Source organism: Zootoca vivipara, chromosome 6 (genome assembly GCF_963506605.1).
Source record: "Zootoca vivipara chromosome 6, rZooViv1.1, whole genome shotgun sequence".
Classification (NCBI taxonomy): domain Eukaryota; kingdom Metazoa; phylum Chordata; class Lepidosauria; order Squamata; family Lacertidae; genus Zootoca; species Zootoca vivipara.
In genome coordinates, this window is record NC_083281.1 from 3704510 (window position 1) to 3720223 (window position 15714).

Genomic DNA, 15714 nt, shown 5'->3' on the forward strand with positions numbered 1-15714 from the left:
TGCTGATTCCTCCCTGTGCTTCCCCCAAACCACACTGTATGACTATTAAGTAAGTCATACATATAAGCATTACTATCCACGGTTAGCAGTAAACTAGAATTATGGTAATAGGATGATGATTTTCCCCTCAGCCACCCAGAGTGCACCGTATTATTAATATTCTCAGTAACATTATTAAATTAGAATTACGGAATTGGGATGATGCTGATTCTTTTGATGATGTATAATCTTTGCATAGGCCTGTTGACTTTGTCCATGGAGTTTTCTTGGCAGGGATACTGGATTGGCTTGCCAGTTCCTGCTCCAGGTGGATCATGTTTAGTCAAAACTCTCCACTACGACCTGTCCATCTTGGGTGCCCCTGCAAAGCATAGCTCATAGCTTCTCTGAGTTATTCAAGCCCCTTCGCCATGACAACGCAGTGATCTTGAGAGTCCCACGGACTGCAAGAAGATCAAACCTATCCATTCTTAAGGAAATCAGCCCTGAGTGCTCACTGGAAGGACAGATCCTGAAGCTGAGGCTCTAATACTTTGGCCACCTCATGAGAAGAGAAGACTCCCTGGAAAAGACCCTGATTTTGGGAAAGATGGGGGCACAAGGAGAAGGGAACAACAGAAGATGTGATGGTTGGACAGTGTTCTCAAAGCTACGAACATGAGTTTGACCAAACTGCGGGAGGCAGTGGAAGACAGGAGTGCCTGGCGTGCTCTGGTCCATGGGGTCACCAAGAGTCGGACACGACTAAACGATCTTTGCATTTGTCATAGCTGCCAAGTTATCCCTTTTTTTAAGGGAAATTCCCTTATGCTGAATAGGCTTCCTCGCAAGAAAAGGGAAAACTTGGCAGCTATGCATTTGTATGTTCATCACAATTGGAAGCGCCCTTGAGACATTTTTATGCAGTAAGGGGCAAATAAATGTAATAAATGCTATTGTTTATTAGTATCCCTAAGGCTATTTATAATAAACACAAATTATACCATAACACACCACATCATCATTAGTGGTTAATATTATCATTGACATTATTAATACTGAGCTAGAATTATTGAGGTGTCCCCAACTAAGCAACACTCAGAGGAAACCCACTAAAATGAAGGGGCCTAAATCAGTAACGTCTATTCATTTCAATAGGTTTACTCTTGAGTATAACTGGCTTTAGATACCGGTACACACAATGTCATATTGATATTTAGAAAATAATATATTGATAATTAATGATAATTATTAATAATTAGTGACTATTACTAGCAAGAAACCAAAATTCTGGTGTTGGGAGGGGTGTCAATCTATCAGTTAGCCATTTCCTAACCATCTAGTCTTGTTTTAAATGCATTTGCTTTGAACAGCTTTTCTCTATGTGCAAATCGCCTTGAGATGGTAGCCTGGAAGGTGGTTAATAACCTATCTACAAGAATAATACTTTTTAAATAATTAGCCACTACGATTGGCAACAAACCAAAATTCTGGTATTTGAGGGCCTTAATCCAGGGGTTCCCAACAAAATTTTCTCGAGGACCCCTCATCGAGCTGCTATTGTGACAAGGACCCCCATTAATTCATAATCCTAAAATTAAAAAGTGAGAGCCAAATTAAGAGTCTTTTTATATTTATACATTTTTTACAGTTCTTCCTCTTCATCTGTAGGCCTTTGTCGTTTTAACGAACCACTTTTTAACCAACGGTCCATTTTTAACTACGCGAACTGTAGCTTCCGCGAAAAACAACGCTTTGTATACAAACACTACTGTTTTGCAAAGAGGCAGCTCGCACCAGGGAGGAGGGAGGGGAATGGAGAAGACAGGGTACCTGCGCAGTAGCGCACAAATGAAGCCAATGCGCGCAAAGCATCTTGGGGAGGTGAGCGTTAGTAGAATGCGCGCGCTGCCTCTTTGCAAAACAGTAGTGTTTGTAAAGCGCCACCTAACGGCATACAGCAGAACTACTGCCTCTATCTAATTCTAGTTTTGCGCTAGACTCTGCTCATGCAGGAAGCGGCCAAAACAAAAAATCTGTTATCATACGAAATATATTTAATATATTTTTTATTCTAATAGCATCTTGCGGACCCCTCTGGCATAGCTTGCGGACCCCTGGGGGTCCCCGGACCACCTGTTGGGAACCACTGCCTTAATCCATCAATTAAAGGTAAAGGGACCCCTGACCATTAGGTCCAGTCGTGACTGACTCTGGGGTTGCGGCGCTCATCTCGCGTTATTGGCCGAGGGAGCCAGCGTACAGCTTCCAGGTCATGTGGCCAGCATGACAAAGCCGCTTCTGGCGAACCAAAGCAGTGCACGGAAACACCGTTTACCTTCCCGCTTGGAGCGGTACCAATTTATCTACTTGCACTTTGACGTGCTTTTGAACTGCTAGGTTGGCAGGAGCTGGGCGCGAGCAACGGGAACTCACCCAGTCGCAGGGATTCGAATCGCCGACCTTCTGATCAGCAAGCCCTACGCTCAATGGTTTAACCCACAGCACCACCTGCGTCAATTAGCTGATGACCAACCCGTAATTGGTCATCATAATTTGCAATCAGCTTGGCTAACATTATTAATAATAACACATATTCATTACTAATTTTAATAACATTTATAAGAACTATGACCCTATTATTGTTATTTCAATAAATAACAATAATAACCAGTATTAATAGTATTAATAGCAATTGTGACAACAAAGATCGTGCCAACCCTGAGGAGATGTAAGTTGTATCATCTCCACTGCATTAAATAGGAGTTTAAAACAACAGCTATTAGCAGCAAGCCCATAATATTTTGGGAATTTGGGGTAAAACCCACCCATTAGCTGAGACTAATATTGCCTGACAATATTGAGAACCTCTATACATTTTAATTAATGGTGTAGATAAAAATATTAATACTACTACTAATAATAATAATAATGGGAACAATATTATTAAGAACAACCATAATACATTTCAATTAACTACGCCAGTAATAATACCGATAGCAACACCAGTAATTACAACAACAGCAACAATATCAATAACTGGTATGGCTTCAAACAGGATGGGGACCTGCATGCTGAGATTCCTGCATTGCAGAGGGCTGGACTAGATGACCGCTGGGGTGCATTCCAGCACTACAATTCTACGAAGATTATTATTAATAACCCTAATGCATTTCATTTAATGGTGCCAGTGGAAATAATATTAATACCAGTAACAGCAGCAGAAGTAACAGCAACAATAACTCCTATCATTAACAATCCCAATACATTTCAATTGACGTCAGTAGCAACACCAAAAATAATAATGACAATAGCGATATTAACGAGGCTAATCCAAGGCATGATTCTTGCCAATTGAAAACTGCATTATTAACAATATTATAAACCTCATGTTATATAACATTAATACTAGTAATAGGAGCAATGAAATTATTAGCAAGCCTGATGCATTTTAATTGATAACGTCAGTAATAATAGCAATAACGACAATAACTATATTATTAATACCAAAGGGTGGTTATTGCGAATTGAAATTTCAACATATATATTTCGATAGCTGGGATAGCTCAGTCGGCAGAGAACGAGACTCTCAGTACAGTATCAGGGTCGTGGATTCGAGCCACATGTTAGGAAAAGGTTCCTGCAGGGGGCTGGACTAGAGGACCCTCAGGGTCCCTTGCCACTCACAATTCTATGATTGTCTACATGCACTATAGTATTATTATTTTATTATATATATAAACATAAATATTCCATATGTGTATATATGTGTGTGTGTGTGTGTGTGTGTAGAGAGAGAGAGAGTACACAGTATATATATAATGAAAAATATTATGGAGTAAGGGAGGATAGATATAGGCATACATTCCCAATATTTAAGAGTAATATGGAATATGATGTTTATAGCGATGCTGAAAGCCCCACAAGGGGGTAGCTCGATTCCCCCTCCCCTCCTATTATTAAACTCTCTCTCTCTTTACATATATTTGTGTGCCTGTAGGTATGCGTGAATATATATATGTGTGTGTGTGTGTGTGTGTGTGTGTATTAGATTACTAGTATCAAATATGATTATTCCCCCCTCCGAGGCCGGGAGCCCGATTCCCCCTCCGTCTCCTATTATTATATATATAAACATATATTTTTGTGTGTGCATGTATGCGTAAATGATTAGCAATAGTTAATATGATTATCCACCCCAGGGGGAGAGTCCGGTTTCCCCTCCCCCCCATATGAAATTATATATATTACACACACACACACACACACACACACACACACACGTGCATATATATAAAATTACCAATACTGAATACGATTACCCCTCCCCGGGCCCGGCCCCCCCCCCGCTCACCTGCTCCGGCCGACTGAGGCTCCAGCAGCACCGGCGCCCCCCAGCCGCCCCCTCCTCCTGCCTCGGCGTCGAGGGCTCCTGCCCCGGCCTCTGCCCCTGCGGCGCTGCCGGCCTCATCGGGCGCCTCCAGCTCCATGGCCGGCGGGCGGAGAGGGAGGTCGGCAGGCAGCCCGGGAGGCAGCCCGGGCCTCGGCTCTCCTCAGCTCCCACCAGCTGCCGCCACCGCCGCCGCTTCCCCTCCTGAGGAGACGCCGAGAGAGAAAGAGCGAGGCGGCAACACGCAGGCGCAGGCTCGGAGGCCCCGACACAGAGCCGCTCTAGCCGCCGCACACTCGCTCGGTCGGAGGGGGCTTCGGGTTCTCCTGCGCAGGCGCAGGCTCGGAGGTTCCCGGAGGGGCGCTCTGGCCGATCGCTGGCTGGCGCAGAATAAGTTCGGAAGGGCGGCACGCTTCTTGTGCGCAGGCGCCCGCTCGCCGCAGGACGTGGGGGGGCGGGCTACAGGAGGCCTTTCCAAAGAGGTCGCTCTGGCCGCACGCTCTCTCTGAAACACAAAGGAAGCGTTGGGAAGGGCCGCTGGCGGCGTCGCCGCTCCTTGTGCGCATGCGTGCCTAGGCTGCTTGCCAGCTGCGGCACGTGGCGCTGGTGCAAATTTTAGTTTCATTACCAATCCTGGTCTGCTTGCCAGCCGGTGCAAATAACAGATACTGTAATAATAATAATAATAATAATAATAATAATAATAATAATAATAATAATAATAATAATAATAATAATAAAAAATTGTAATAACAGGTAGGTAGCCGTGTTGGTCTGGCGTAGTCAAAACAAAATTAAAAATTGCTTCCAGTAGCACCTTAGAGACCAGCTAAGTTTGTCATTGGTATGAGCTCATGCACACTTCTTCAGATACACTGAAGCAGAAGTCACCAGACCCTTTTATATACAGTGGGAGGGGTAATGGGTTTGCTGTGGTAAACCTGTTGACGACTGTTAATGACTGCAATTGGTCTTATAGCAAAAAGCAAGGGGTGAGATTGCTAAAAATAGCTTTATCATGTATAATGAGATAAGAATCCAATGTCTTTATTCAGAGCAGGTCTCTCCATGATTTTAAGTTTGGCAAAGAGTTGCAGTTCAGCAACTTCTCTTTCCAGTCTATTTCTGAAATTCTTTTGTAATAAGACAGCTACTTTGAGATCTTGTATAGAATGTCCTGGGAGATTGAAGTGTTCTCCTACTGGTTTCTCTCTTGTGATTCCTGATGTCAGATTTATGTCCATTTATCCTTTGGCGTAGGGTTTGGCCTGTTTGTCCAATATAGAGAGCTGAAGGGCACTGTTGGCATTTGATGGCATACACAATGTTAGAAGATGAGCAATTAAATAGTCCTGAGATGGTATGTTTGATGTTGTTGGGGCCAGTAATGGTGTTGTCCGAGTGTATGTGGCAGCAAAGTTGGCATCTGGGTTTATTGCAGGCTCTGGTACCAGTGTCTATGTTAAGTCTGGTGGTTGTATTATCGTGAGTGAGGAGTTGTTTAAGATTGGGTGGCTGTCTGTAGGCAATGAAAGGTCTTCCTCCCAGAGCTTGAGAAAGAGAACTGTCATTGCCCAGGAGAGGTTGTAGATCTCTGACGATGTGTTGTACTGTTTTAACTTGGAAGCTGTATGTGATTACTAGTGGTGTTCTGTTATTTTTTTGGGGTCTGTCTTGCAGCAAGTTCTCCCTGGGTATCAGTCTGGATCTGTTGGTCTGTTGTTTAACTTCATCAGGCGGATATTTTACTTCTAAAAAGGTTTGCTGTAGCTCTCTTAGGTGAGAGTTTCTGTAAAGTTGGAACAGATGCGGTTGTAACGTAGGGTCTGGCTATATATAATGGATTGTTTGGGATGTTTGGGAAGGTAGCTAGAAGCATGTAGATATGTTTGTCAGTCAGTTGGTTTACAGTATAAGGTGGTGTCTATATGCCTATCCTGCATTTTTATAGCTGGGACAGAGCAACAGGAACTCAATCCGTCGCGGGGATTCGAACTGCTGACCTTCTGATTGGTAAGCCCAAGAGGCTCAGTGGTTTAGACCACAGCTTAGCCACTGTGAAAACAGTGACTGCCTAGCCTAGGTACATACACGCAGAGAGCCAAACATTGTCCGAAAACTGCATTTTAATAACAGCTCCTTAAGTTAAACCAGAGGTGAGAACCAGCAGCCTCGGGAGATAGCTTTTCTTCTTTCGATACTGAAACACCCAACCCGACAAATGAACGAATGACACCCCCCCCTTTCCCCTCTGTCCCCCACCCGGACCCCCAGACACGGACAACTTCTGTTTCACTTTCCTGACAAATCAGCTCTAGGCACAAATCTAGGGGGAATTCCGTTCACAGTCACCAAACCCACGTCACGATAGGGCCTACGTCAAAACACCAAAATGAATCCAGCGCCGCTTTGGGCGGCGGAACCTCTGAGCCACCACTCCCCCAACTCCGCTCCCTCCCCGAGTCCGTCAGAAGCCGGCCCTCTTCTTCGCGCCGCTCACGCCGGAGGGGCGCGGGGCCCGCATACGGGGTCCTGCTTTTTGCACGCTGGAGAGCAGCCTCTGCCTGAAGAACCTCTCGCCGTACTCGAGTCCGTTCAGGTGCTTCAGCGCCAGGGGCATTTCCTCTCGCGAGACGCCCGCGTAGACAGGGATGACCTTTGCCCCCTCCCGGTGCACTGCATGGGCGAGGTTCCACTCTGCCACCCGCTGGCACCAGGGGTCAGCCACCGAGCGGGGCGTCAGGAGTAGGATGGCCACGCGGCTCGCCTGAATGACCTCGCCCGCCGTGGAGAGCTCCGGCTGCCCCGCCACGTGGTCCTGGTGCTCAACGTACCCGCGGAAGCCGTGCTCTGCCAGGAGCTGGCAGATGGCGGTGGCGACGGCATCGTCATCCAGGCAGTACCAGAGGGAGAAGTCGTAACGGGGCAAGGGGGATGTCATGGCCGAAACGGCGCAAAAAATATGGGGAAATGAACAAAAACGGCAAAAAAGGCGGGCTAACCCTGTTGGCGAACCCCTACCCTCAAAAGTCCACTTGTCCCAGCTTAGGAGTGAGAGTGCCCGACGGTGACAGCTTGCCTTAAGTCTGTGCAGACGGAATGAAACAAGGCCCCGGAATGGAGAGCGAATGTCGCAAAATCTGGGAAGGCAGACCACACCATCGTCGGGCATTTCACAGAGTGGAATGGAGTCGGGGATGGAGTGGGCTGCTGCTTTGGCACACACTCACAAGACCAAGCACACAGGCAGTGTTTGAGTGGCGTAGCTTATGCATGCTGGAACCGCCGCCACGCGCAGCGGGGGCGCGATACGGGCCGGCCGCTTGGAGTGCTTCGTCGCTGGCCCGCCTCCCGGAGCGGGCATCATCTCACAAGGCTCTCTGCTTCATCTCCAAGATGCCCTGCTCGAGGGTGGCTCCGGCCAACTTGAGCTCCTCACACTTCTCCTTGAGCAGGCTGCAGGCCACCTGGAGGCGGTGGTTCATCTCCACGTACGACTGGGTCAGCCGGTAGAGGCGCTCGCGCTTGGCCTCGGGGTCTTCGTTCTTGGTAGGGGAGGGCAAATCTGAGCGCAGGCAGAGAGAGAGAGAGAGAGAGAGAGAGAGAGAGAAAACAATGGAGGCGTGCTTTTCCAGGGCAGATAAAAATCAACAATTTTTAAAACGAAAAGGAAGGAGAAGTCGGATTTCTTGCGTGGGACTCGAACCCACGACCCTGGGATTAAGAGTCGCATGCTCTACTGGCTGAGCCATCAACAATAATAATATCATCAGCATATTTGTGACTACAATTATTCTTGCTACACAGGGTGGATAAAAATCAATGATTTAAAATGATTTTATTTAATTTTTTTGATTTAAATCGGATTTTAAAAATAAAATGGTTTTTGGAGGAAAAATCTTCCTAGAGGTTTTCTATTCAATTACATTATAGTCCAGAGGCTATTCATCAGGAAATAAGGATTTGTTTTAAGTTTTTCATGTGTGTTAAAACTCAGTTTGTTTTTTTTAAACAACAACAAACTGTTTAACCACGTCAGTTAACAAACATGGATACATATGCTATACTGTAATGCAACTGTTTTAGTTAAATAAAGTGTTTAAATTGTTATTAAGGAAATGTTTTTTTCTCTCCTTCCAATAAAGTACAGCAGAAAAGTTGTCCAAATATAAGCAGTTAACTTATTAAACCTCACAATCATTTCATAATTATCAGTCTATGTATTTCTAATAGTATAACCAAATAAGTAACTTTTGATATAGCTGTAAAAACTACTCTGAAAATTTATCATTCCAAAAACCTTCCTCTGGTTGTAAATATTAAGATTATACAAGCAAAAATGAGTCCTTATGCAAAAAAATGAGATTTAAATCAAGTCTTACTGACTAGTGATTTAAATCGTGATTTAAATCAAATCCAACCTGTTGCTTTCCATGCAGAAACTTCAAGGTTCGATCTCCATGAACTCCCCACCTGAAACCCTGGAGACCTGCTTCCGGCCAGTGTAGGCAATAAATCACACTGTGCATAATAAAGAGTTAACTCTTTATTAGCCAGGACAGGTCCTGCCCAGCCTTCGCAGGGTGTCAGGCCTGATGAATATAGTAGCTTCATCAATATCAGCTGCTGAAACTAAAGCTGCCCACCTCCTCACGGCTGTCTGTCTCCTCCTCTCCAGGGTTTCCCCCAAAGCAAACTGAGTCTAAGCCTGGGTGTCTTGCCTTTGCTCCTCCCGCTTCACGCCTCTCTTGGTTCTGGGAGGCAGTGGGGAGGCAAAGCCTTGGGAGGAAAGGGGGCTCTGGTTACCTTCGCTGGGCTCGGCCAGGAGGACGAAGACGGGGTCGTTGGGCTGGGCGCGCTGCACATCTTCGAGAATCTGCTCCGTGCTGGGGGGGTCAGGGCGTGTGGGCAGCACTACCCGCTTCTTGGCCTTGGAGGTCATTGCTCAGAAACAGGTGCCGGGGGGGCACTGGAGGGAGAGAAAGAAGGGGTGGGGATCAGAGGGGGCGCTCGGAGAGAGGCGAGGGTCTCGTCACAAAGGGGATCACAGGGTGTCGTTATGAAGCAGGGCGGTAGCTCACCGATAGAGCACCTGTTGCTTTGGGTGCGGAATGCTCCCAGGCTCAATCCCTGGCCTGCCCGCATGAAACCCTGGTGAGCCGCTGCCAGCCAGTGCACACAATAATAATTTTTTATTTATACCCCGCCCATCTGGCTGGTTTCCCCAGCCACTCTGGGCGGCTCCCAACAGAATATTAAAAACATGACAAAACATCGAACATGAAAAACTTCCCTAAACAGGGCTACCTTCAGATGTCTTCTAGGTAGTTGTTTATTTCCTTATATCCGATGGGAGGGCGTTCCGGAGGGCGGGTGCCACCACCGAGAAGGCCCTCTGCCTGGTTCCCTGTCACCTGGCTTCTCGCAGGGAGGGAGCCACCAGAAGGCCCTTGGAGCTGGATCTCTGTGCCCAGGCTGAATGACGGGGGTGGAGACGCCCTACTGGGCCGAGGCCGTTTAGGGTAGGCATAGGCAAACTCGGCCCTCCAGTTGTTTTGGGAAAACTCCCATCATCCCTAGCTACAAGGACCAGTGGTCAAGGATGGTGGGAATTGTAGTCTCAAAACATCTGGAGGGCCGAGTTTGCCTATGCCTGGTTTAGGGCTCAAGGTCAGCACCAACACTTTGAATTGTGCTCAGAAATACTGAGCTAGCTGGAGCAATGGTTCTGACTCCACAGAAAGCTGCTTCTTGCGTTCCTGTTCAAATCAGTCCTTTATTCACAACCACGTGGACTGGTCATGCTTCGTTTTGGGAGAAGGATTGCAGCTCAGGGGCAGGGCACCTGCTTGGCATGCAGAAGGGCACAAGGAGGGTGGGGTGCATTCCCTGCCTGACCAGGTATAAGGCAGCTTCCTAGTTCCCTGTTGAAATCGCCAGGACCATGAGGACTAGAATCTCGCTTTGTTTAAAGGTCAGAAGCGGCGCACACACTTTGCACGCAGAACGCTAAAGGTCCAATCCTTGGGACTGTTCCCGGCCTAGAAACCCAGGGTAGCCAACATGGGGTTAGTTGGGCCAATTCCCTGTGTTCCTAAGGTTCCTATGCTGAGCAAACTGCAAGGTGGCGTGATTGGGAAAGATAGCGTCCCACTTGGCGCCAAGGTGTTTCAACAGGAAGGGCATTTGGCAAGGATGGGGGGCCTGCAGGTGTATCTAACCCACACCATCCCTGACCATTGGTCATGCTGGCCACAGGAGCCGCCCTATAGGACCAAGGGAGTCGCAGGCTCCTTCTCACCGGTGTGCATGGCTCGTGCAGGGTAACTGTGTGTGTGGAGAATTACAATTCCGCACCAAGAAAAGCTGGATTCTGCAATCTGCATATCCAAACGTACGATTTTCAGGCAATTTCAGCCGTTTTTAAGTTTCATTAGAATGCGGCAAATATACGTACGTGTGTGTGTGTGTGTGCACGCCTACCTATGTAGAAATATTTTATTTCTATTTGGGTTGGTGGGGCTCTATAAAGAAAACCAAATTTTGCAATTTAATAATTGCAATTGGTAAATTCTGCAAAGGGCACCATTTATCTTGCTCCCTGCTACTTAGGCTCCCTCCCCGCCCCCGACCTACACGCCAAGCTTGCAAAATTTCACAACTCCCATCAGCTTTCTTCATAGTCTTGACAGCTAGAAACTTGGGTGTGTTTTGAGTATTTTTGTCCCCCGCCCCAAAAAAGGAATTTGATTGTGCAGTCAGTGGCAATACAAAGTTACTCCAATTTTTTTAAAAAAAAACACACACACACACACACACAAATAAATTCCATTTCTGTGCAACCCTGAGAGCCACCCGATTTACAGTAATAATTAGCGCTGCAACCATTTACTGAATAAACAGATCACTTTAACAAGACTAAATATATATTGATTTTGTGGAGCCAAACGCAATTTTGACCAGACTGAAAAGGCACGCCTGATTAGCATAAACACCTGCGGAGAAACCTCAGAGAACAACTTAAAGGAAGTGAAAGGTCTTGCATTGCTGTGAGTGAAAGAGCTATATCTCACACAGATTCAATCCCCGCCGGCAGCATCGCCAAGCAGGGCTGGGAATGCCTCCTGCCTGAAAGCCTGCAGAGCTGTTGCTGCTGCCGCCGGTCAGAGCAGACATTACTGAGCTAGGCAGAGCAAGGGGCCGACTTGGTATGATGAGGAAGATTCCCATGCTCCTTCCTAGACCCTGCCTGCACCATCTGCAGGAGGGCTAGAGAGCAGGCTGACCTTCAGGTGGGGTTGATTCCTGCCAGCCCCATCCATTTGGGCAGGGTATAAATACTAAAAAATATTATTATTATCATCATCACCACCATCTTCCAATCAGCCAATGGGAGTCATAGCCCTGCAAAATTTACAGCGCCATAGATTCCTGATCTAAATATATTTTGTCGCCCGGCATTGTTCAATCAAATGCAAATTTAATCTAAAGCAATTGGGGGCTGCAACTCCCAGTACTGTATTTCCAGATGGAGCTGCAGGTGGAGGGGAAGGCCTCTTCTCTGCTTCCCATAAACCTATTTTATTGAGAACCACAAGGACCACAGAATAGGGCTCATTTGAACAGGAGCTGCCAAGTCACAGAATCATAGAGTTTGGAGGGAGCCCGAGGGTCATCTAGAGCAACCCCCTGCAATGCAGGAATCTTTTGCCCAACTTGAACCCACAACCCTGAGATTCAGAGCCCGGTGCTCTGCCGACTGAGCTATCCCAGCTTTTTATTTTTATTTCATTTTTAGAAGGGCTACAGCTCAAGGGCAGAGCACATGCGAAGTTCCAGATTCAATCCAGGCCCGGGGTCTCCAGGTAAGGCTGGAGAGCTGCTGCCAGTCAGTGTAAGACAAGCCAGAAGGATCAACCATCTGATTCAGCTTCCCATTTAAACCATCGCCTGATTCGGAGCGCCATGAAGACTGGAATCTTACCTTTTTTTAAATAAATAAATAAAGGAAAGTGTGTAGCTTGGCGGCACAACATCGGTTTTACATGCCGAAAGTCGCAGGTTTAATCCCCGCCTCCCAATGCCATGGCATCTCTAGGTCGGAGGGGAAGAGACCCCCTTCCTGAAATCGTGCAGACTCTTGCTGCGATTCAGTGTTGTGGTCTGACTTGGCAGGGGGCAGCTTTTCATACCCTTAACCGATAACCCACTCAATTAAAACAACAAAATTTGTAGTGGTCAACCAGTTTCCAGAAAAATCAAACGAAAAGCCCTAGAAATGTTTCCTGCTGTGATCTTATTTCAATGCACTTGCCCATTAAAAAACAAAAACTGGAAGGAATCTTAACTTTCCCCCTTATCAGCGTTGGTGGGTAAACAGCTGGACCAAATTGCCAAATCTCTCCCCCCCCCATCCTCATTCTGGCAAACCTTCTCCCCATAACCTGCCCCCCAATGCAAATCCTTTCCTCTCAGTCCCTATCTTCTCTCTGACCAGCCTCTCAGCATGCAAATCCACCGCGCTGCCCTAATAATCCTTCTGCAGAACCGCAGTTGAATTAAATTTGCGGATTCATGTTGGGTGTGTGCGTTTGTGCCTGCTGCTATATTTTGGGTGGAAAGGGATTTTCTTTGGGGGGGGAATGAGAGGACAGTTATATGGAGAAATCATATTCTCTTTTTTTTAAAAAAAAAAACCAAACTCCTGTTCCCCCCACCCTCCCCCAGGATGGTTAGAAAGGACAGCCCATTCATCCGAAAGGGGTTCGAGAACATTCAGTCAAAGCTCCGCAGTCGTCTGAGCAAAGAAGGGGCTCGATGCAAGACGCATGCAGGGTGGGGAGAGAGATATGGGGAATACACACACACACACACACACACACACACACAGTATATGGAAGAAAAAGAAGAGAGAATATAATGGTTCTGCAGATACCACACCCACCACCCTTTCTGCAATTTCCAGCTCTGGGTAAAATTGCAGCGTCTATATTCTGTCCTTCGCAAACCAAGACTCCTTTCTGGTCCGTCCTCCCCATCACTAAGATCGCCCCCCCCAAAAAAAAACCAACATTGCTTTTCTTCACACACCCCTGGGGGCTATTTTTCCTGTTCTTTACACTAACAGTCCCCCCACCACAAAACCCCCTTCAATTTTCATCACCCAACCCTGATTATGACATCTCACCTCTCCATCATCTTCATCAAGACCTTTCCTGCTTCTACGCCACCCCCCACCTCCCGGTTTTCTCTTTACTTAACTCCCCCCCTCCAAGTTTCTCTTCCCCCTCTCCCCAGATTCCTCCCACTTCCCTCCCCCGCCATACACACAAGTCACTCCACCTAGGCTCTGTCAAACACACACGCCACCTCCTGTCTCTAAGCCTCTCAAGGAACGTCTATTGCAGCTTATCCAGTGCAACCCCCCCCCACCTAAAAAACAAACAAACCCACACCTGGCCCTATTACTTCCCACCCTCCTTCCCTCAAACAGATCTCTTCCTCCATTGTCCCACCTGCACCCTCCTTTTACACCCCCCCTTTATCTTCTGGGCTCTTTCTACATCTCCACCCCCCTTTTAAAAAAAGCACACACACACCCCCAATCACGAAGCACCTCAATTATTTCTATCCTGGTTCATTTCGTCCTGCTTCTCCCCCCCCCCAACAAAAAAACCAAAACAATATTCCACCCCATAGCAGCCTTCCCCTGGGTTTCACTCCATTTATCACCCCCCCCAATGTTATCTAACCATTTGCAGCAACCACAAAAGCCCTCCCCACAGGAAAAAAATGCTTTCTGCCTATCCCCCCCCGTAAGGACCAATTTTCTCCCCTTTGGGGGCACTTGACACGTCGCCACCCCCAACCCAAGACGAGTCCCGCCCCCCCTTACAAATAACCATAATACTGTACACTGTAGTTCCCAAGCACTTTTCCTGCGCCCCCCCAAAACCACTCCCACATTTGTTCCTCCCCTCAAAAAACCCACTTACCTCTCCCCCCAAGTAGGATCCGTTTTCCTCATCCCTTCTCTGCCCCCCCAGTCAGAAGCCCACACCCCACATAATTTAAGCCCCCCAACATATTTGCGACCCCCCAAAAAACCATATTATACCCCAAAAAACAGGACCCAATTCCTTCCTCTTTCTCCCCCTCCCACAAAGGTTCAACCCCCCCCAGGTTAAGCCCCCTCCAAGGGCCTCCCCTCCCCCCAGGTAGCCCCCCTTCTTTCCTCACCTGCTCTTCCTCCCTCCTCCTCACCTAATTCCCTCCCTCCCTCCTGGCCCCGCCCCTCCTTTGGGCCCCGCCCACTTCCTCCTGGGGAGGGGAGCGACTTCCGCTTTCCTGCCGCCGCCGCCTCACTTCCGTTAGTTGGGTTTTGTGTTTGTGCGAAGAGCGGCGCTCTAGTCCTCCGGCGTCGGTCTCTATGATTCCCGCACCGCCTCCCTCTGCCCCTGTTGCCAGGCGGGAGAGCTGCGGGCGGAAGGAGGCAGGCGGGAGCGTAGAGATAGGAAAGGGGAGAAAAGTGTAGAGGGGTGGGTCCCGCGGCGGAACGGGGAGACCAAATGAGAACTTTGCTGTGGTATATGATCAATTGCAAATCAGGGTTATTATCAAAATACAAGTGGTTTTCCCCCAAATTCAGCTGAAAATGCAACTTTGCTCCTTCCAGGCAACTGAGACTCTGCATTTTGATAATCTGATTTGCAAGGGGGGGGCAGGGTTTGGATCATTTTTGATGGCCACTGTATGTGAAATATATCTGCGTGTGTATTCTGTATATGTATACAGTATTTGATTGACATATTAGAAATGTCTGGGGGAAACCCATGTCAAAAGTGAAGATTTTGGGAGCGAATTTCCTAAAAAAAATACCTTCAAACATTTTGAAATACGGCAAGCCTAACTCAGCATGAGTTCGGAAGAATATACTGAACGTTTCAGACGTTCAGAAGCTGCCTTATAGACGTTAGAAGCTGCCTTGTAGAGTCAAATCATCGCCCCAACTAGAATTGCAGAGTCGGAAGGGACCCCCGAGAGTCATCTAGTCCAGCCCGCTGGAAATGCAGGAAACTTTTGCCCAGCGTAGAGCTCACGTACCCTCCAAGTGTCCTGATTTTCCAGGGACGGTCCTCTGATTTGATCCCGGAATCTCCTGGACCAGTTTCCCTTTTTCTCCTCCCACATCTTGGAGAACAATTAAAAGTGGAGCGTCTATAGGTGCAAAAACTGGATCCTGGGCATCCCTACATCTCAGCTGCGTAATTGAAAAATACAGGGGTACCTTGGTTCTCAAATGCCTCGGTACTCAAACCACTTGGAAACCAAACACGCAAACCCCG

The 15714-nt window shown here is 47.5% G+C and overlaps 2 protein-coding genes across 9 annotated transcripts in view; both read right to left on the bottom strand.

The window, feature by feature from the left end:
* The window catches only part of PIP5K1C (phosphatidylinositol-4-phosphate 5-kinase type 1 gamma), a 47904-nt gene extending 43308 nt beyond the window's left edge, over nucleotides 1–4596 (bottom strand). For all 7 annotated transcript variants that reach the window (XR_009557711.1, XR_004692771.2, XR_009557710.1 and 4 more), the window contains exon 1: nucleotides 4334–4596. Coding sequence is in view for 3 of the 7 variants with exons in the window: in XM_060275319.1 (XP_060131302.1) it covers nucleotides 4334–4469 (136 nt within the window). In the remaining 4 variants the exon portion in view is untranslated. The remainder of the gene's footprint in view (nucleotides 1–4333) is intronic.
* Nucleotides 4597–7709: 3113 nt separating this feature from the next.
* Nucleotides 7710–14667, bottom strand: C6H19orf25 (chromosome 6 C19orf25 homolog). 2 transcript variants are annotated; one of them, XM_035120993.2, is made up of 3 exons: nucleotides 14609–14667; nucleotides 9176–9338; nucleotides 7710–7934 (listed from the first exon to the last, which is right to left on the bottom strand). In XM_035120993.2, the coding sequence occupies exons 2-3, from the start codon at nucleotides 9309–9311 to the stop codon at nucleotides 7738–7740; spliced, it is 333 nt and encodes a 110-aa protein (XP_034976884.1). In that variant the 5' UTR covers nucleotides 9312–9338; nucleotides 14609–14667; the 3' UTR covers nucleotides 7710–7737. The 2 variants fall into 2 exon arrangements, with proteins under 2 accessions (XP_034976884.1, XP_034976885.1); XM_035120994.2 differs by lacking the exon at nucleotides 14609–14667 and adding an exon at nucleotides 14365–14504.
* Nucleotides 14668–15714: the final 1047 nt, after the last annotated feature.

Coding starts and splice junctions, on each gene's coding strand:
- C6H19orf25 (XM_035120993.2), bottom strand. CDS start 9,311: ATGACCTCCAAGGCCAAGAAGCGGGTAGTGCTGCCCACACGCCCTGAC. Junction 7,935..9,175: donor CCTGGCCGAGCCCAGCGAAG/GTAACCAGAGCC, acceptor GCCTGCGCTCAG/ATTTGCCCTCCCCTACCAAG.